This window comes from Hemitrygon akajei, chromosome 5 (assembly GCF_048418815.1).
Source record: "Hemitrygon akajei chromosome 5, sHemAka1.3, whole genome shotgun sequence".
In the NCBI taxonomy this organism is placed as follows: Eukaryota; Metazoa; Chordata; class Chondrichthyes; order Myliobatiformes; family Dasyatidae; genus Hemitrygon; species Hemitrygon akajei.
This window is the reverse complement of record NC_133128.1, coordinates 147,503,052-147,524,905: the sequence shown is the minus strand read 5'-3', so window position 1 is coordinate 147,524,905 and position 21,854 is coordinate 147,503,052. Positions and strand designations below refer to the sequence as shown.

Genomic DNA, 21,854 nt, shown 5'->3' with positions numbered 1-21,854 from the left:
TAGGATTTCTGTGAATGAGTGATTGATGTTCAACACAGATTCAGTGGGTCGAATGTCCTATTTCCATGTCATAGCTCTCTAAAACTCACTCCATCCAGAGGGAACTTTTGGCTATCTGCCAATTCATGTTCAGGAAATTCAGGATTTCACATGTGTATACTGATATGCAAAAGCAGACATGTCATGAAGAGAAGAAAGGAGCCAAATTGACCTCATCCAAAACTTCAGCTTGACATCAGGAGTTGGTATGGGAATGGTGATTCATCTGAATAGGGCTACTGACCCTGTGGAGCAACATGACTGCAGGGAAGTGTTTCAGTTATCTTACTTTCTTTACATCCTTTCATATTTTATTTTAAATATTTGTTAATACCTTACAAATCTGAATTATTTTAAGCATTTCTTAAATAGTCACTTTAATTATACAAATCTTCATGATTGTTTCAATGCCTTTGACAAATGCATTTGCTACCAGTTTTCAGGGTGTTGCTCTGGCTGGGGCCTCAGCAATGCACCGCCTGAGGCCTACTCAGCACTTGAGTCCTGCTTCTTAAGAGCAGAGTGTCTGCTTGGTTGGTCTTTAACCTTCAGTGAATGTACATTTAATAGGTAGAGAATGTAAGTGGTGAGTGAGGGCAATAGCCAGCAATATTAAGTCCAAAATGTCCAATCACCTGCAGTATATTCTGATCTCCTTCCCCCCCCAAGTACCCATGGCATACAAAATTCAGATTCAGATTTAGGTTTTTGATAACTTGCTCTTGAGTTTCCTATTGCTGTTTTGGTGACTTAGTGTGCTTTTACCAGTTAAATAGAGTAACTTGCCACTTTTGTCAAGTACCTTAATCAAATACACTTTTTTTCTGGTGGACATTAGTAGGATTTGTCAGTGGTTGCTTTTATGGTTATGTGTTCTGGTGTTAGCCTTTGCAAGTTTTACTTTGAACTCACAGACTCTGGGTTGATAGCCTTAACCATGATCACACTAAGCCTATTTTTGCTGTCTTCTCCCTTCCAATCGTCGACTTCTCAGTCTGGCCTTCATTGGCATGATGTGCTGGAAGGAGCGAACTAAGTTGATGAAGTCAGCATTAACAAGATTGTGCCAAATCAGCAAATGTAGTGCTCTGCACAATGTATCTAGCTTCATTTAAAGGAACATTGCATGAAATGTGACTACCTATGGTGATGTTTGCAAAGGACAGCAGAGGATGACCGTAAAGGGTTGAAGGGAAATGTGGTTGGGAAGTAGGAGCTACTTCATTCTGAAAATGAGTACAATTCTATGAAATGATTAAAATAATTAAATAGTAACAGCTTCTACAAATTGATCGTTGTTCAGTTTAGTTTGACGATATGCTGTTCTGTGCGGTCAGTTGACACCTATTTGCTTTGGATGTAAAAGTCCTAATGATAGTGATTCAATTGATTACTTCAGGCCTGGACCAAGTACTGGCAACAGTAAATCCAACATTCATGCAGTCCTTGGAAAGAGTGATGCAAGGGGAGGGACATGGGCGAGCTCAATGAAATGGAATTTCATCTGTCATTTAACAGAAGAATTACATTTGCTTGGAGCAAAATCCTCCAATGAGTAGGCTGATACTTCAGCTCATTACTTGTCTCCTCTGTAAGCATGAACGCAAATGAATAGTACACTGTACAGAAGAAACATCGAGTGGCAACACATACTGTACATGACACGGACAATTCCATTCTGCATGTACTTACTCAGCTGTAAGTGAACATTTCATATCTTTGACTAGTCAGTAAGAAGTTAGTTCTCTGAAAACATTTCACTGCTATGCGAAATTTATTTTTAGCTTTAAATTATGCAATGAATTAGAGTGTTTCTCTGAAATCTTTTGTTGTATTCTTTTCACAAGTTGTGAGTACTTTATTGCACCCAGCTGTATTTATTAACTCCATGAAGAAATGCTGAGGAAAGCCATGGCTTGTCCGTGTTTTTCGTTTAGATCAGCCTTCATTTAAGAATAAACATGCTATCTTTAACTTTAATATGGAGATTCCATTATTGAGAAGATTTTATAATTATGATTACTCCTGAATGCTGGGATCTTTACATTTTAAGTGAAGAAAAAAAATAAAGTTTGAAGAGCATGTAGAAAACTAAAAACAAAGCTGTCCTGACAGAAACCTGGGGAAGCATACCGCCAGGCGATCAAGGATGCCTCTGTGCGCTATTTGCAGCAAATGTGTAAAAATGTTTCATTACAGCCAGCAAAATGAAAATTGTGTTCCCTCTACATTCACTGTCCTTGTGTGCCATATGGAGGGAGTGTGCGCTGAGTTGCCGAGTTTCAGCTGTAACCACATTACAGTTGGCAACAACATCATAGGGCTGGACAAGGAGAGTGAAAAGATGCCAGGCATGTTTCTGATACCTGACTTCTGTCAACCCTGGAAAACACAAATGTTGTTGCTGGCCTGAAACTGATTGTACTGAGCCGCAATGCATTCCAAAGCTGGCTATCTTAAAAATTCTCAAACGGGACAGTTCAACTTTGATCTCTTGTGCTAAATATGTGAGAGAATTTCAGCTGCTTGACGGACTACCCTCCCTTCACTGGCTCCATTGCTGTCAAACAGAAGTGAGCACAATTGGCAGCTAATATTTCCACCTGTTCTGCACTACCGACTGAAGAGGAAAATACATCCCTTCCTAGCCCCACTGTATCTACGCCCTCGTGTCAATTAGCACCATTTGGATTAGGTGCACGTGAATTACAGCTTCCTGTGGAAACACTCACTGTCAGATTCATGATACCACAGAGGATCGGAAGGAAGTTATGAAGAATGCAATCTAATCCATATTGCTTTAAATACTGTAAAATATACTGAATTGCTATTTTAAACAGAAAGAAATGAAAATAATTTATTTTTGAGGTGGAATCGTGTAGTTTTATAGACGATTGTACCAGTCAAGCTCCTGTAAATGGCCAAGAAAACCAGATGAGTGAGCTGAATTGTGCATGGTGATCTTGATAGAGGAAAGATGTTGGGTTGGTTGAAAACCTACCCAATCTCTGTGAAATACAGCCACAAGATCTTATATATTAAGCTGAAATAGGCATTTGGATTTTGAGAAGGAAAGTATCATACTTAATTTGGTCTGCCAACAGAACACACATCCTTTTGTCCTCCGGCCAACTCATTCTCTCCCACGTCGAATATTTTTAGTTTCATTGGTGGCTTCCCTTTGATTTGGTTCTCCACTGACTTCTCTGCCTAGACTGGGGTTGGTTAAGTCAGGGTAAATACTCAGTTAGACTGAGTCCAATTATTTAGGACTTCCTGATCCTGGAACCATTTTACAAGACAGTGAGCCCACAAGTGCAAAGTGGGCCTCAGATGGTGTACTACTGGGACCCTAATTACCCCCTCCAGAAACCTCAGATTTGGTGGGGCGGGGGGGACAATGCTGGGGACAGAGTTTTGCCTTCTGTCTAAGTTTTCTCGTGAGGGTAAAATTCACAAACTACTTACATTTATTTAAATACTTAAAATAAGTTATTAAAATTGAAGAAACTCATTAAAATGTGAATACATTTTTCTCACATTAAAATGCAGTAAATGAGTCTAAAATATCAAAATTTACTTTTACCTTTCTAACCTCCAGGTGAGGATTCTCATTCAAGTTAAATTATTTCCATTTTACACTGGGTGTGTCTATCACTCAGCTCATCATACATTTGCAATGGAGACCTGTAATAACTCATCCAAATCAGAAATATTGCATTTACATGTTTAAGTCCTGGAGTATTAATTATTTCTCTTCTGAAAATGGTGGGAAGATCTGTTTGCGAAAATTTTACCAATGTTTCTTAAGCACGAGCGCCATCTACACATATTGTCTTCCAGTATAGATTTTGAATCAAGTATGCAGCTTGGATTTTCAAGGGCGTAAATAAAATAAAATATATGAATGATGAAAGCTTGTAACAAGTAAAAGAAAAGAAGAAATAATATTTAAAGCAGTTGGTTACTTGTATATATTTTTCTAATTCTGCAAAGGAGTACTACTAATGTTGCTTTGAAATGCTAACATACTTGTTTCCTTCCCAGCACTGACTGAGTAGTCAATCCTTTTCCATTCTCGATTCAAATTTGCAATATTCACGTTTATTCACTTCCAGCTCTTGCAATTACTTAGAGTTTCACTCAGTTGCACCAATGCAACATGACATGATGCTGCTGCACCCCTGTGGATTTCAAATTCTGTGAGGAGAGATAGAGCTTTATTAAAATTTGGACAAAAAAAATTGATGATCTGTTGCACTCATTCTTGTTGGTGTGAAAAACCACTCATAGTTTCTTCCCCTATTTTTGACTTGTTTGGGTCTGATTAAGTAAGCTCTCAGAAAAAGTCTCATTAGTTGAAATTGATACAAGAGGCCTCTTGCTGTTAACCATTTCATCTAAAAAAAATAATATTTTCATTAGGTCAATGGATTTGAACAGTTTCTAAACTTGTATTTAGTCCTCATGTGCTTACTTTCATTGAAACATAGGAAAATCTTGCTGGGATTTTGATTTGATGACTATATCATTGAAGCAATATGTTTCTGTTATAAGTTTTCTCATTGCTAATATAGTTGTCATAGAAACTTGTGTCTGTGTTGGGCTGCACCTAGTAATCTGTGTGTGAGTGACTGCCCGTGCTAGACTCTAATTGCCTTTGGCTCTTACCATTGCACTTGGCTTACTAAGGCTGTGGTAGCTGATGTGCAAAAGAAATCTGTGCAGAAACCTCAAAATATTGTGGTAGAAGCAAATCATCACTGGATATCTAAGTGCAAGAGATTGTTCAGAACAAACTCACCAGAGAGCTGATAATCCTGTTGTTTTCACTAAATAACATAGGTAAAGAGCAACATGGTACAACTAATAGGAGATTAGTTGTAGAATCAGATCTTCAAAGTCATCGAAGACAAACACTTTCAGTGGCTGTTGGCAATTTGCGTAGATATTTATATTTTCTTGTGTGTGGAAGTTCATATGACTACATCTTTAAAATTATATTTAACAGCAGCTTTTAGTAAAATGACAGCACATTGGATCGCAGCGGCTTTTAAGAGGTCAAAAATGTGCTGTTGTCCATTTTAAGTGTATTTTTTATGATCGCAAGATCCTGCTGGACTTAATTAAACTTAAAGTACTGCAGGTCTACCCCATTGGTGAGTTACTTGTTGCAGGAGAAAATGAAGGAGCTGAGCATCGTGTTGCTGCCTGCGTCGAAGGAGACATATAGTCTAATGGCGGGTGACTGTCTGGGTCACTTTTCTTGTGATCGCAAGACCCTTGCTGATGTGGAATGCTGCAAGTGTGATTCACTGATTGATTGGTGGTGAGCTGAGGTAGATGTCCGGGGAGCTGAGTGGCCTAGGTTGTAGTGAGGACAAGGTCTCAAACCATGGTGTCACCTATTTACAGCCATTGCCAGAGAGGTGTCAGAGCCAGACAAAATAAACACAGAGTATTAGAAAAATAAAGCGAGTTATATTTTTCTTTCCTGACATAAGGCATGATAAAATAATGTAGTATTATGCTATTAAGAAGGAATCTGATAGCAGAAGAGAATGGAATATGGGAAAAAGAGAAGGAGGAGGGGCTCTGGAGGCAGATTATGGACAGGTGAAGAGAAAAGAAGGGGTAAGAGGGGAATCAGAATGGGGAATGGAGAAAGAGAGAAAGGGAGGGTGGAGAAATGAGCAGAAATGAGAAAAGTCATTGTTTATGCAGTCAGGTTGGAGGCTACCCAGATGGAATATGAGGTGTTGCTCCTCCAACCTGAAAGTACCTCCCCTTACATTTGTAAAATTTCTCAGAAGAGGCAACAGAACAGATTTTATAAAACACATTATCATCTATTTCAAGAAAAGAAATCTAATGTTTAAAGAAGTTTAATAAAATTTCCGGAGTATCACGCAGAAGCAACATTCCTGAAGGCTTCCCCCAACCATACCTTCAAAACATTGTAATGGTAGTCCAAGAAAAGAACTTATCCAGTCCTATTTTAGAGGCATTGCAATGAATTTGGCAATCTGCACCTAGAGTCAATGGCTTGTGGGCTCACATACCAATCTGAAACTAGAGCAAACATTCCAAAGTCACATTCCAATGTTGCATTTATGCTGATGGAGTGTTCCAGTGTTGCAGGACTCCCTTTTGAAAGGCATTAAGGTTCATCTACATTAAAAAGGCACTCTACGGCAATATTTTGAAAAAGTGTGGCTAAATAGTCTCCATTATCCTAGCCAAAATTAATCACTCTGCCAACATCATCAAAATGAAAACAGATGACTTGGTCATTGTCAAAAATATTTGTGTGCCCAAGATTGCAATAAATGTTCATGCTGTGAATAATCACAATGTTTGAAACCTTGATTTCTTGCACCAGAGCCAAAATTTTGCTTTTCCCTTCAGGGGCTTACCCAGCATTGGAAATGTAAGAGGGCAATATGTAATAAGCTGCACTGGGCCTATTTAATCCTGATTTTTGCCTCTCCAACACAGAACAACAAGGATAGTGGTATTTCTGAAGGTTGTAGCACCAACTATTTTCATTTTATTTCATACTTCTTAACATGGAAGTAAATCAAAACAGACTTTACAAAACACCTTAAGGTGTTCCTAGATAAAACTGCACCTAAGCTTTGGCCAGTAGAGCTACTAGGACTTGATGTTTCAATCCCAATGACACAGTCGACACTCTCGATGTTGGCAGTAGGCTTGGAGACGAGAACGGTAGCTACTTCATCGGGGTCATCAGGTGGGCACCCTCCTTCTTTGACGTTTCGTTGATAGACCCACGACGTCGCCAGAGGGCTCAACGGTGCTACCTGGCATCCCAGATACACCTCCCTCAGTTCCGTACCCTCCTGTCTTCATCTTGCAGCCCAGTTGTTGTCTTTCCTTTTAATCCAAATCCACTTGCTGCTTTCCTCTGCTGCATTTGACAAGGACTTGATTGCTTGTTGGAGGGAGACACCCCTCACCCCACCTTCTTCGATAGACTGGTCGTAGATGTAGCAACGAATCCCCTGCATCCCACTTCTACAGGGAAAATCTTTGGTCTTCCAGCCGTTCTAAGCAGCTTCAGTTGCCAGTTCAGAGCACTTGGTCTTTTTCCTCTCATAAGCTTCTTCAATGCCATCTTCCCATGGTACTGTCAATTCCACAACATATGCCAGCTTAGCTGTTGTGGACCACAGGACCATGTCTGGCCGGAGTGTTGTAGCCGCAATGTCTGGGGGAAACACAAGCTTTTTCTCCAAGTCCACGTCCATTTTCCAATCACGAGCAACCCGCAGAATGCTTATATCCTTTGATGTTACTTGGTGAGCTGGAAGCACCGCAGTTTGAGTTTTCCTGGCAGCAGGGTCTTGTTGATGTGAGCTATGTACACGATGGTATCTTTTTTGAGTTGTTTAAACTGCTCTATAAGCAATGGAGACACTATCATGGATGTGGTCAGGCAAGAGACGCAAATCATTGTTAGACTCTGCAAAGTTAAATGATTGTGTAAACGATTGATGTTCAAATATAAATTTCATTTGGAAGCTACCCTAATCTCCTGACTCATTATCCAAAGGAAAACTTATTATGGTTCATTGGCAGTGGGTTTCTGAGTTTAGTTAACACTTGTCTGAAGGAAAAACATGAATGGATGAAATGCAGTAGCATGCAACTTTAAATGCTACATGCAGTTGGTAGGTCAAGTGGAATAGAATTTCTATGAATGTAACTATATCTTACTAACATACTATTTGGAAAATTTTTATGTAGTGTTAACATTTATTTTAAGGAAGTACATTATCAAAATAATTTATCACCATATTTCATATGGATGCTAGAAATCTGGAAACATTTTGATGCACTTTTGAAATGTCCATTGTGAGAGCATGGTGGAAAATTATGAAATCAGTTATGGGATCAATTATACTTGGCTCCAGCAAACATTTTTTATGGTTTTCTCCAATAATACCATTAACACAGCCAAACAGTATCTCCCATGCCAGAGATATCTCTGTCTCCCTCTGCCAGAGGAGCAGCAGACCACTGTGTTGAGCTCAAATAGCTCAGTAGGTGATTGCTCACTAGGCTTGACAGGATGAAGGGGCTTTTGTCTTTTGTGGCAAGAAGTGTGGAGAAACGTTTCAGAATCAGCATCAGGTTTATCATTATCGGCATGTGTTGAGAAATTTGTTAACTTAGTGGCTTAGACCTCAACACCATTATGATGATGATGATGGTGTTGAGACTAGCGCTTGATTTGGATTTAAGTGAGGGAGAGTTGCGCAGCATCAGCCTTACCCTCTCTTCCCAATTCCCATCTGGATCCAGTGGCAAAACAAGAGTCGAGACGGCTGGAGATGGGACTAGGCGCTGTGGATGACCAGGACGTCTTCTGTGTCTAGTCGTGCTCTACGCATTCCATGACGCTTGCAGAGACCGTCTTCTTGACCGTTGGGCCTTCCACTGGTCTTGTCTGCTCAATCCGCCAGAATCTGTCTTCACATGCTGGGATAGACAACTCCCTATCTCACTGAGCTTTTGAGACCCGTCGGCTACCCTCTCCTGGTTTAGCCGGCTTGTCGAAACCGTTGCCCGGGGTGTGGCCGCTGTCACATGCAAACAGCTATGGGGAGCCACAGTGAGAGCTGAGAGCCAGGTGGGGACCAAAGGTGGATAAACCGCCTTGAAAAGGACGTGACATGTTCCCCCACCAGAGGTGCTACCCGTCTCTGACACCGCAAACACCCCAACTTAGTGGCACAGTTCAATGCAATACATAATAACATAGAAAGAATAAGTAAATAAATAAACAAACAAATACATTACATAAGTGTGTGTGTGTATGTGTGTGTGTATATATATATATATATATATATATATATATATATGTATTTTGAATGGATTAAAATCAGAAATAACATATATTATAAAGAAAAGAGAGGTAGTGTTCATGGGTCAATGTCCATTTAGGAATCAGAATGCAGAAAGGAAGAAGCTGTACCTGAATCACTGAGTGTGTGCCTTCAGGCTTCTGTTCCTCCGTCCTGATGGTAACAATGAGAAGAGGGCACATCCTGGGTGATGGGGGTACTTAATTATGGACGGCACCTTTCTGAGGCACTGTTCCTTGAAGATATCTGTGGAGGCTAGTACCCAAGATGGAGCTAACCAATTTATAACTTTCTGTAGCTTCTTTCCATCCTGTGCAGCAGCCCACACCCTCCCCCCAACACCAGACAGTGATGTAGCCTGTCAGACTGCTGTCCACGGTTCATCTACAGAGGTTTTCGAGTGTTTACATAGAACATAGAATAGTACAGCACATTACAGGCCCTTCGGCCCACAATGTTGTTCCGACCCTCAAACCCTGCCTCCCATATAACCCCCCACCTTAAATTCCTCCATATACCTGTCTAGAAGTCTCTTAAACTTCACTAGTGTATCTGCCTCCACCACTGACTCAGGCAGTGCATTCCACGCACCAACCACTCTGAGTAAAAAACCTTCCTCTAATATCCCCCTTGAACTTCCCTCCCCTTACCTTAAAGCCATGTTCTCTTGTACTGAGCAGTAGTGCCCTGGAGAAGCGGCACTGGCTGTCCACTCTGTCTATTCCTCTTAATATCTTGTACACCTCTATCATGTCTCCTCTCATCCTCCTTCTCTCCAAAGAGTAAAGCCCTAGCTCCCTTAATCTCTGATCATAATCTCTGATTATACATATATTTCAATATTCTTGCAAAATAGGATATTGGAGGAAATTCTTCCCTCTTTCCAAAGATCTATGACAACTTCAACAATATTTTTTGGTTACATGATCAATCTTTGATCAGGCTATTGGAATAAACCATCATTTACATAGGGAGCTTTTCCGATGACTCAGTTGCGTAATGTCCCTTGATCCCACACTCTGGTTAAGCTAGTGCTGGTAATCAACATTATGTAGACAGTGTATATAAACACAAGGGATTCCGCAGATGCTGGAAATCCGGAGCAACACACACAAAATGCTGGAGGAAATCAGCAGACCAGGCAGCATCTATGGAAACGAATAAACAGTTTTCACTTTGGGCTGAGACCCTTCTTCAGGACTTCAGCTGTGAGCATACCTGGAGTTAGGACACTTAATTTTTAGGATATTCAATATTTTTCGAGGTTGTTAACATCACAAATTTTTCAAAAATACAAAATTTGGAACTCTTCACAGTTGCTTCTGGTTTCAAATCTGTTCTGAATCACATTGTATCAAAATCCTTTGTAATTTCAATAATTACAATGAATTAAAAGTAGTTTTTTTTCTGTATATGCATTATTTTAAAAAATGAATAACATATACTCTTAAGTGTGATTCCCTTATATAGTTACTGAATTTAGAATGTATTTTAATCCCCATACAATTGCAGTACAACTAAGCCATTCATTGTGCTGTCGAAATTAGGGTCATTAATTGTAATGTAAGTCTGAAAGTAATTGTGTTTACAAACACTGAACAGATTTCAGAATTGTACAGTACAAGTACTACAGTATTTAAACATAACCTGAAGGGTAATGTATCCAGACATAATGACAGATGCATGGGAATTCAAACATATTACAGGCCTAAGCACAGTATCTTGAAGCTTTTCCAATTAGGGCTGGGGCCGGGGCTATAAACGGGTGAGCTCCAGGGGGAGTAAGGGGAGCTAGCAGACAGTGTAGGATTCTTTCAGTAACAGATCTACCCCTTTGGGTATTGTTGGGGGCTGACCTTTCAGAGACCAACACCTGTAGCTGCATTAGTTGCTCTGAGGCAAAGAAGGAAAGGATGAAGTTGGGTAGAATGACTGTGACAAGGGACCTGATAGTAAAAGGGGTAGACAAGTGTTTCTGCAGCTGCCACTGAGACTCCAGGATGGAGTGTTGCCTCCATAGCCCAAGGATCAAGGATGCAGCAGGAACAAGCCGTTCTGAGAAAATCGTGTGATCAGCGAGAGGTCGTGGTTCAATAGGCAGTAGCAGGGATGAGCTCTGTGAAGGGATATTTGGGAGGCAGCTTAAAAAGCAGGAATCCCAGGGATGTAATCTCAAGATTACTGCCAATGCTGTGTGCTACTGAGGTGAGAAATAGACAAATTTAATATGTGGCTCGGCTGCTGGTGCAGGAGGGAGGACTATAGATTTATGGATGATTAAGCTCCCTTACCCGGTATTAAGAACTATATAAACAAGTTAGCAGGTATCTGAGCTATAGGGGAAACAATATCTTTGCTGGGAGACTTGCTTGTGCTATTTGGAAGGTTTGAACAAGCACAGCAGCAGGGCAACAGATGGTAGGGTTGAGGGCAAGAAAAACGGTATGACAAATCAGACTGATAGGAAAGGCAGAAAGGGACAGGCTAATAAATAAGGTGGAATTAATGGATTGAAATGTTTACTTCAATATTAGATGTATTATGGATAAGGGGGGAGGGGGTAGAGGGGTATGAACTTGGAGCCTGGATCAGACCATAAAACATAGGAGCAGATTTAGGCCATCTGGCCCATCAAGTCTGCTCCACCTTTCAATCATGACTGATCCTTTTTTCCCAGCCTGCTCCCTGTAATCTTTGATGCCATGTTCAATCAAGAACCTATCAATCTCGGCTTTAAATACATCCAGCAACCTGACCTCCACAGCTGCATGTGGCAACAAATTCCTCAAATTCACCACCAGAGCATGGAATTACAATATTGTTACTGTTATAAATACTTGATTGTGAGGAGGACATGACAGGCAGCTCAATTCTCCTGTTTTGTTTGTTATATATAATAGAGAAGGGAGGCAAAAGAGTTGAAGGGGTTGCACTGCTGATACGGGAGAATGTCACAGCAATGCTCAGGACTACTAGAGGGCAATTTGGGTGAGGCTCGGAAATAGGATTGTTGTAAATACCCCCTTCATAGCCACTGAGAGATGGAGGAACCAACTTGCACACAGATTACAGAAAGATGAAGGGATATCAGAGTTGTCATAGTGAGGGACTTTAACTTTACCAGTTTTGATTGGAACTTCCTTAATATAAGAAACTTAGATGGGGCAGGATTTCTTCAGTGCATCTAAGAGGGGTTTCACTATGAATGTCTGGATGAAAATGAACATCACGGTAGATTTACATACTTTGATAATAAATTTACTTTGAGCATTGTACCTCTGTACCTGATAGTCTGGTGAAAAGGCGATAGCAAGGCCATAACCGGTAGTTGGTCTCAGCTGGTGCCACATCCCCCTAAAAGGAGGTGGCTTGTCACCCACTCAGAGTTCTGAGATGATTTTACGGTTTTCAAATGCTTCAGATATTTAAAAGTGTTGAAGTTAAATTTGCTAGAAACAATCCTTAAAAGTAGCTAAATGCACTGAGAAAATAAAACAGGTTAAAATAAAACTTAATATGAAGAGGTGAGTGGGTGGGTTGGGGTAAAAGCAAGCAAGGATTCATATGAAGATTGGTTGGTTGGTAGATGGAGTCATATTGGGGTGGGAGGAAGAGCACTAATGACAGAGGATGAGAAGTGAGAGGTGGAGGTGATGAGATGACTAAAAGCAATGGAATCTGATAGGAAAGGAAGATTGACACTAACTGTCCACTTTTTCCAAAGAGGAAACACAAGGTACCAAAGATGAAGGGTCTTAACCTAAAATGTTGACTGTTTCTTTCCCTTCTCACATGCAGCCTAACTGGCTGAATTCCTCCTGCAGCTGTTGTTCAGCTCCAGATTTTAGCATTTGCAGTTACTTGTGTTTCTAAATAAAAACTTATCTTTCCGTCCCTTCTTCTCTAGGCCAAGAATCAAAAGTGAAATGATAGAGTCTCTGATCCCATCCCAGGATTGATTGGCATGGGTTTTGAGAGACAGTTTCCTCTGTAAGGCAGGGAAATCCCAGAGGGAGTGCCCAGTTGTCAGATTACATTTGAAGTCCAGAGAGAGCAGAGTGGCAGGTGTGGTGGCATTAGCTGTTCAGCGAGTCCTGGAGATGTAGAGGGTCCACATAAATCCGGAGATTAATTCCATGTGTATGACTGAATGCTGGCAATTTCCTTCAGAACTTCTGGCCACAGCTTGCATTATTTGGCTCAATATGTAGAGTGCTACAGCTGGATTAATTTAACAAACCTCTGGACACAATGATTAACCTTTGTCATCTCTTATGATACTTACCTCATTTTTGGAGGGGGTATGGAGCAGAAAATAATTGGGCAAAATTAGAAATGCAATATAACTCTTGAACCTGACACAAATGTTTGGCTTGTTTCTCTTGTTTTCTGTTCAAAATTGTATTGCTATTTTTCAAATTTAATTTCTTAAAGTAGACACAATGTTGATTTACTTTTACATTTCAAAATTTTTGTTTACAGTACTATCTAAATATTGCTTTATTTTATTGTACAGTCTTTAAAATAGAACAACATACAGTGTGATTTGGAGTGTTTTCTGCAAGAACTGGGTGGGATTGAGAATCAGTTGTGATTTGCACTACACTGACATGGAAATCTTTCCCAGAAGTAGCATCACATCCTTTCCAATGAATCCAAACATTGTTGCATATACTGCTGGAATTAAGACCATAAAACATAGGAGCAGAATTAGACCACTTAGCCCATCAAGTTCACTGCGCCATTCCATAGTGGCTGATTTATTACCCCTCTCCTGTCTTCTCCCTGTAACATATGATGCCCTTAATAATCAAGAATCCTTCAATTTCTGCTTTAAACATACCAAATGACTTTGCCTCCACATCCATCTGTGGCAATGAATTTCACATATTCACCACACTCTGGCTAAAGAAATTCCTCCTCATCTCTGTACTAAAGGGATATCCTTCTATTCTAAAGAAGGTGCCCTCGGGTCCTAGACTCCACCAGTATAGGAAACATCCTCTCCATGTCCACTCTATCTATGCCTTTCAATATTTGACAGATTTCAATAGGATCCCCTCCCCCCCCACCATTCTTCTAAACTCCAGTAAGTACAGATTCAGAGCCATCAAATGCTCCTCATACATTGACCCTTTCATTCCTGGGATTATTCTCATGAACCTCTTCTGGACTCTTTCCAATGCCCGAAATGTCGACTGTGCTCTTTTGCCTGACCTGCCAAGTTCCTCTAGCATTTTGTGGGTGTTGCTCAGATTTCCAGCATCTGCAAATTTTCTCTTGTTTGTGTTTGGACATCCTTTCTCAGTAAGATGCAGATTAGCTAGCCATCCTTGAATTATTCCATCAATCATCTGAGAGATTTGAAGTTGACAAGCTGCCAGCTCCTTTTCATTGTTTTCTAACTTATGGTTACTCTCAACGTGCACACTCTGTAGCTGCGTGCAGTGTTCTGCCATGGTGTTCAGTTCAGACTTTATTTACTAATGTACAGTCGTGCCACTGTAAATTCATCATCCTGAAGGCCAATTCCTTCCGGCTTAACACCATTGTTATTTCAGGTTTCCTTCATAAACAGTGAAACTGGTTTTAAAAAAGTGTGTGCAAGACTGTTAACATAATCCACGTCCCAAAAGGTGCATTATATTGCCACTGGGGTGAGTCCAGGTGAGAGAGGTACCAGCTTTCAGTTCTATGTTGAACACTGCTGTTTAAAAATAGAGAATTCTTGAAGCATGATTCCAATGCCACCCAGACACCAACAGCACACAGTCTGGAAAGTTACAGCTGAGAGGGTCTCTAAAGTTATGCAATTCAGTGCATGTTGCTCCAGAGTTAGCTACCCTCTTGCGATTGGTTCTCCCACCTACTCCACACTTACGTTGTATGTGGGATATTCAGAGTCAAATGTAGCATTTTAAGACTGTACAAAGATGTAAATTAGGAACAGTGGTAGGTCACTCAGACTTTCAAGCCTGTTCGTTATATTCTCCAGAAACCACTTGTTTTTTGTTTCAGATTTGACAGAAGCATTTTAGTAAGGCATGAACCATTTCAAGTGAGTTTTGGAGCTGCCTTGTGAAATCCCTAATGGAAGCAGGATGTCTTTCGAAAGGGGGTGAATGACCTACATGTTATGTAGTGCTCCTTGATACTTGCGTTCAACAGTCTGGGAGCTGGATGTGGGCAGGGGCTAAAATGCTGTGCTTCGATTAATATCTTTCTGTCTGGGGAAACATATCAGCTTCATCAACATGAACCGTGACTTGAAAAGCTTTGTCCACATTTGAACTGGCTGTAATTTCACATCACTCACATGATTTACTTCAGTAAAATTGACATTGGACCATGTAGCACAGCATTATGCAATTTACTTTTTTAGGCATTCAATTACAAAACAATGTACGGCTGGCTGCTAAGAAAGTGAAGGAGACAAATATTTATCCAATTTGGGAAAAATGGATTTTATGGGAAAACATTCTTAACCCTTTTTATGGAATGCATGAATGATCTGCACGCTGGCACTGGTAGTTCAATTTGATTCTAGTTTATTGGAAACATGATAGAAGTAGTAGTTGCCATTATTTCTGCTAATGCATTCATGGTGGTGTTCAAAAAGAAAATGTTCTTTCCTTTGCAAAAGAGGGAAATGTGGGCCACATGTGGCCTCTGTGTAATACAGAACAGATCTTTCTATAGGGTTAGCATTGCATTTTTGGTGGAATACTTGGCACAATTTTCCTATTGAAAACGCTGAGTACAAAGAACTTGAAAATGTTGCTGAGCAAGAGAAGTGGTTTTCAAGCTCATTCTGGTCAAGACTTCATTGTGTGGAGCCAGCAATCTTTTCACATATGTGTTTAATACAGTTATAGTTATGATAATTAGCATCTATGTATTTATGGAAGGTGAAATTCATTCCGTGTGCCACTCTAGCTTTGTAAGAAGATAGAACTCACAGAATGTGAAGGCCATGCTTTGAGCATACTTTCACAAGCTGCACATCCGCCAAGCTGGCATTTATGTGTGAAATTAGGTTATACATATAAGTGCACACTTGGTCAAACCAAAAGGAACATGCATAAAATGGTGACCATGATACCTCCTCCCTCTCAGTTGAATTCTGTGTGAGAATTCACATTGTGTTTTGAATCCAAGTCATTGATGTGTATTGGAAAAAAAAAATAATGGATTTCAACACTGAGCTTTAGAGTACATCACCACTTCCCTTGGTACATTCAGTTTTATTCACAAAACATGAATAAGTAATTCATAAAAACAAGTGACACCTACCAATGACATTCATATCTTAGTATTTGCACCACTTCAACAACAACAAAATTCACTCAGTCAGATTCTGGATTTGACTTCTAAAGCTTAATCTCCTTGCAGGAGAGTTTCCCATGCACCAGTCTTCCAGTGGCGACAGCGTGTGTCTCTGTCTGACATATCACTCAGTGAAATAATCTCAAGCATCCAATTTGCACAAATGTAATGTACTTGGACCAAAAAAAAGTTATAGGGATCAGTGCTGGAAAGTGGATTTAAGGCTGAAGATTAGATCAGATTGACTTTGATGTTATTGAACAGCACAACAGGTGTGAGGGGTTGTATTGCTTACCCCTGCTCCTATTTTCTTATGAAAATCAGATGTGAAGATGTAGTGGGTATGGATTTCTTTCAAAGTTCAGTAGAATCGTGAACCCTGGCTTTTTATACGCACTTATCTCTTTTCTAGGAGAGAGAGAGAGTCTTACCCTCTCCTTTCAATTCAATGCTGCAAAGGCCAGACTGCTTACTATTATTTATACCTCAGCCAGATAAGAAGAATGTTTATTGAATACTAAAATTTGCATGGCATTAAAGAAATCGGAGAACATGACATGTAGCAATATTTTTAATCTCTATATACATGGCTATCCTAATGTGCATTGGTTTTACACAGAATGGAGTTCTCACTTCTGAATGCTATGGAGAAGTAGAGACAGGATTCAAGTTGTGGGTTGAGGTCTCCATTTTACCTTTTATTGGTCCTTCAGACAATATCTTAACAACACAGAAAACCACAATATTCAAGTCTACACCTGAAGGTCTGTATGCCAAATAAAAATGGTTGCAATATCCAGTCATTTCAAAATGCACAGTCTAAAGAGAGATGAGTGCTCTTCTTTTTTCTAAACCCAAATATTTGTAGATATTAATGGAAGAATAGGAAGGGTAATGTGGGGGAGGGTTGGTGAGGTAAAAGATCAGCCATGATCTATTTAATACCAGAATATATATGAATGTCAAATAAATGACAAATGCCTTCTGCTTGTCCATATGCATCACTTCTATATATTCCCTTCTAAATAGTCTGTTTGTTACACTCTCAACAGTTCTCAAATATGATTTTTCTTTCATAGATTCATATAATCGAGATTTAGTTAGATTGAGATTGAGAGCTTCCTAGATGTGAACATTACCAGTTGCCTGTCCTGGTCCAACCATGTTGAAGTCATGGCCAAGAAAGTTCACCAATTCTTCTGCTTCCTCACGAGGCCAAATAAATTCAGCATATCCCTGTCGATCCTTACCAATTTTTATCAACAATCCATAGAAAACCTGACTGGATCCATAATCTCTTGGAATGACAACTGTCCTACATGTGACCAGAAGAAACTGCTGAGGGTTGTGGACACAGCTCAGCACATCACAGGGACTCAGCTCCTCTATGGCCTCTCTAAACTTTTCACTACCTCAGAAAGGTGGCCAGCATAATCTAAGGCACTAGTTAGCCCGGATAGTCTCTCTTCTCCCCTCCCTCATTAGGCAGAAGATACAAAAGCCTTAAAGCATGTACCACCAGGCTTAAGGACAGCTTCTATCCCACTGTTACCAGACTCTAGATCAGATTTCTTGTACAATGAGATGGACTCTTGGCCTCACAATCTATATAATCTACTGGTTACAATCCAGCACTTTATTGTTTACCTGCAATGTACTTTTTGGTAGCTTTTACACTTTATTATGTATTGTTATTGATTTACCTTATTCTAGCTCAATGCACTGTGTCATGATTTTATCTGTATAATAAGTATACTTTTTGTTGTATCTCGGTGCATGTGGCAATAATAAACTTCCCTTTCCCAGTTCTAGCAAAGGATGAATTATTAACTCTCTCTCCACTTTTACAGATGATGCTTAACTAACTGAGTTGTTTCCAGCATTTTCTGGTTCATTTTGGCTTTCCAAAATCCTTTATTGTCTAATACCTATTTCTCTGACTTTCAAATACAGTTAATATTCTTGTCTATTCCAGGTGGCACAGCCAATGGTCTGACCCAACAATGAAAATGCAGCCCTCAGCCACTTTCCTAGCTACCTATGGTCTGCTTCTCTCATCCTTCGTTACTGATTCCCTTCAGCAAGGTAAGACAGGCTGACTCTATGCAGCCCTTGAGCTCACTTAATCTGAACAATGTTGTTAATGATGGAAAAGAATAACATTAATTATTTGGAATATGAATAAAATATCATTATAGGTAACCATGCATTAAGTCATACATAATTTAAGGTTAAAATTATGAAAATAACCAATTTCATATGGTGACTGAGTATTCTGAAATAGTTTCCAAAAATACTGTGTGATATATTCCATGAATTGTATGCCATCCCATGTAAAGTGATACAACAGGTTCCAGTAATAAGCAGAAGTGTTTGCTCGATGGACGAGAAGATGGATTATGGTGTGAATTCAACTGTGGACTGCTGAGTGTTTGTTCTGGCTGACAGTCATCAGTGCACCACCAATCTAAAGGACATGACACTCAGAGACTTGGGCTACATTACATACTTTTGTGTGTGGCTGTATGTTTACTGCTACCTCATATGTGCTATATGTGCCTCGTATCGTGTGTGACTACTGGCACTGAGTTTTCACCCTGACCCTGGAGGAACACTGTGTTATTTAGCTGTATTTATGGGTATTCAGGTATGTTAATTAAATTAACTTGAACTTGAAGTGTGAATTTTTATTTTGTTCTAATGCTGTGGTGGTCATATTCACAGGCATTTTGGCCAAATTCCATGCAATCCATTTCAACTTATTATCAGAGATTTTGTATCAATGAATATACCCTGGCCAAATGATGCTGTGTCTACACGTGATGCATCATTTCAATTGGAGTAAAACTAAACAGTTTGAGAATGTGCCAAGTTCAATCACCAGTGATTGCTGTTAGTTGATCTCACATGGACCATAGTTAACAAGTTTGAACTAGACTGACAAACAAATGAATTTCACTGTAAATTTAGAGGCCTATATTAGACAGTCTGTGTCTGTGTGCCAGATAAAAAGCTGGCTAAAGTTCTGGAGGTTCATATTAATTGGCAAGTGATGCAAATTAGCATTTGGTTTAAACACCAGAGATCTTCTGCTGTGAATGGAACCAAGTCTTGCCCTGGGAAAAAGATAGACTCAGAGAGCCTGTTGCTGAAATGAAAAATTGACTTATTTATATAGAATTTTCATGACTTATTCCTGAATTGTTTAACAACAAATGAAGCAACTTTACTTTGGTGCAGATACTGCTGCTAGGAACTTTGCCAGCTTGTGCCCAGCAAGTTCCCACAAATAACCATGCAATAACCATCAGCCCATCCTGTTGGATATGATAGGGATTGAAATATACAGTACTTATAAAAAGTATTCACCCCCACCGCTTGGAAGTCTTCATGTTTTATTGTTTTACAACATTGAATTTTGCTTTTTTTGACACTGATCAACAGAAAAAGACTCTTGTGTCAAAGTGAAAACAGATCTCTACAAAGTGATCTAAAATAATTACAAATATAAAACACAAAATAATTCATTGCATAGGTATTCACCCTTTTAATATGACAGACCAAATCACCAATGCAGCCAATTGGCTTTAGAAGTCACATAATTAGTTAAATGGAGATCACCGTGTGCAGTCAAGGTGTTTCAATTGATTGTGGTAAAAATACACCTGTATCTGGAAGGTCCAACTGCTGGTGAGTCAGTATCCTGGCAAAAACTACAGCATGAAAACAAAAGAACTCTCCAACCAACTTTGCAAAAAGGCTAATGAAAACACAAGTTAGGAGATTGATACAAGAAAATTTCCAAGTCACTGAATATCCTTTGAAGTACAGTTAACCAATGAACAAGAAATGGAAAGAATATGGCACAACTGTAAATCCGCCTAGAGCATGCTGTCCTCAAAAACTGAGTGACTGTGCAAGAAGGGGACTAGTGAGAGAGGTCACCAAGAGACCTATGACAGCTCTGGAAGAGTTACCAGCTTCCATGTCTGAGATGGGAGAGACTACGCATACAACAACTGTTGCCCAGGTGCTTCACCAGTCGCTGCTTTATCAGAGAGTGGCAAAGAGAAAGCCACTGTTGAAAAAAACTCACATGAAATCTCAGCTAGAGTTTTCCAGAAGGCACATGGAAGACTCTGAAGTCAGCTGGAAAAAGATTCTGTGGTCTGATGAAAACAAAATTGAGCTTTTTGGCCATCAGACTAAATGCTGTTTGGTGTAAGCCAAGCACCACACATCATCAAAAATACACCATCCCTTCAGTGAAGCATGGTGGAGGCTGCATCATGCTGTAGGGATGTTTCACTGTAGCAGGCCCTGGAAGGCCTGGTGAAGGTAGAGGGTAAAAAGAATGCAGCAAAATACGGGGAAATCCTGGAGGAAAACTTCATGCAGTCTGCAAGAGAGATGTGACTTGGGAGAAGATTTGTTTAGCAACAAGATAATGATGCCAAGCATAAAGTCAAAGCTACACAAAGTTAATTTCCTGGAGTGACAAAGTCAGAGTCCAGACCTCAATCCACTGAGAATTTGTGGCTGGACTTGAAAAAGGCTGTTCACTCATGATTCCCATACAACCTGACAGAGCTTGAGCAGTTTTGTAAAGAACAATGGGGCAAAATTGCAGTGTCCAGATGTGCAAAACTGATAGGGACCTATACCTTTCTTGATCTAAAACTGTTACTGTCTCCGGAGACAGCTTATCCACTGATGGCACCATGCCCTAGTTGAGCATCCATGAGTTCAGCCTTCGTTGGCTTTAGCTACGATTCAGCTCAGGATGTATTACCAATTCTTCTCTAAATTATTTAGGATTCCATTAATCCTGCCCAATTAATCAAACCTGACTTTAACCAGTTGTTTAATGGTAACTGTAGTTTCAGCTTCCTGAGCCTGAATCTCTGATCCCCTTCACCAAATAAACACTTCTGTTTTTTTAAGGTGCTGCCCACTCAGTTCCCCTGTAATTCCTTTCAACTTTTCTACTTTTAGTCTACAGATTTATATCACTGTTATGTTAATTTCTGTGGGAATGACATTCGTAATATTGAAATACAACAACAACACCACATTGTGCTTGTATGAGGTAAAAACAGGAGGGCCAGCAAAGTGGGACTGTGATTGGCTGAAAAACAACTACTACTTGATTAGAGATCCAGTTACTATTTGCATGCCGTATCTCCTGCAAAAAAAAGCCAACTGAAAACAAATTAAGGAAGATCCAGGATGATGAGAGTGGTGAATCTGTGGAATTCTCTGCTACAGGAAACAGTTGAGGCCAGTTCATTGGCTATACTTAAGAGGAAGTTAGATATGGCCCTTGTGGCTAAAGGGATCGGGGGTATGGAGAGAAAGCAGGTACAGGGTTCTGAGTTGGATGATCAGCCATGATCATACTGAATGGTGGTGCAGGCTCGAGGGGAAGAATGGCCTACTCCTGCACCTATTTTCTATGTTTCTATGTTTCTATGCCACAGCCTTGTTTAAAGATAACATCAGAAAAATCAAAGATATCAAGGGTAAAATAATGTTAAATGAAAATGCCACACCAAAGCCTGTCTAGTTCCTTATAGCATCCATGATAAAGTAGTCAGT

At 39.9% G+C, this 21,854-nt stretch overlaps 1 protein-coding gene across 2 annotated transcripts in view; it reads left to right on the top strand.

Annotated features, from left to right (window-relative positions):
• Nucleotides 1-1,638: 1,638 nt before the first annotated feature.
• LOC140728285 (uncharacterized) overlaps nt 1,639-21,854 on the top strand; it is a 142,331-nt gene continuing 122,115 nt past the window's right edge. For both annotated transcript variants that reach the window (XM_073046786.1, XM_073046785.1), the window contains exons 1-2: nt 1,639-1,737; nt 18,232-18,341. In XM_073046786.1, the coding sequence (XP_072902887.1) occupies nt 18,260-18,341 (82 nt within the window). In that variant the 5' untranslated portion in view covers nt 1,639-1,737; nt 18,232-18,259. The remainder of the gene's footprint in view (nt 1,738-18,231; nt 18,342-21,854) is intronic.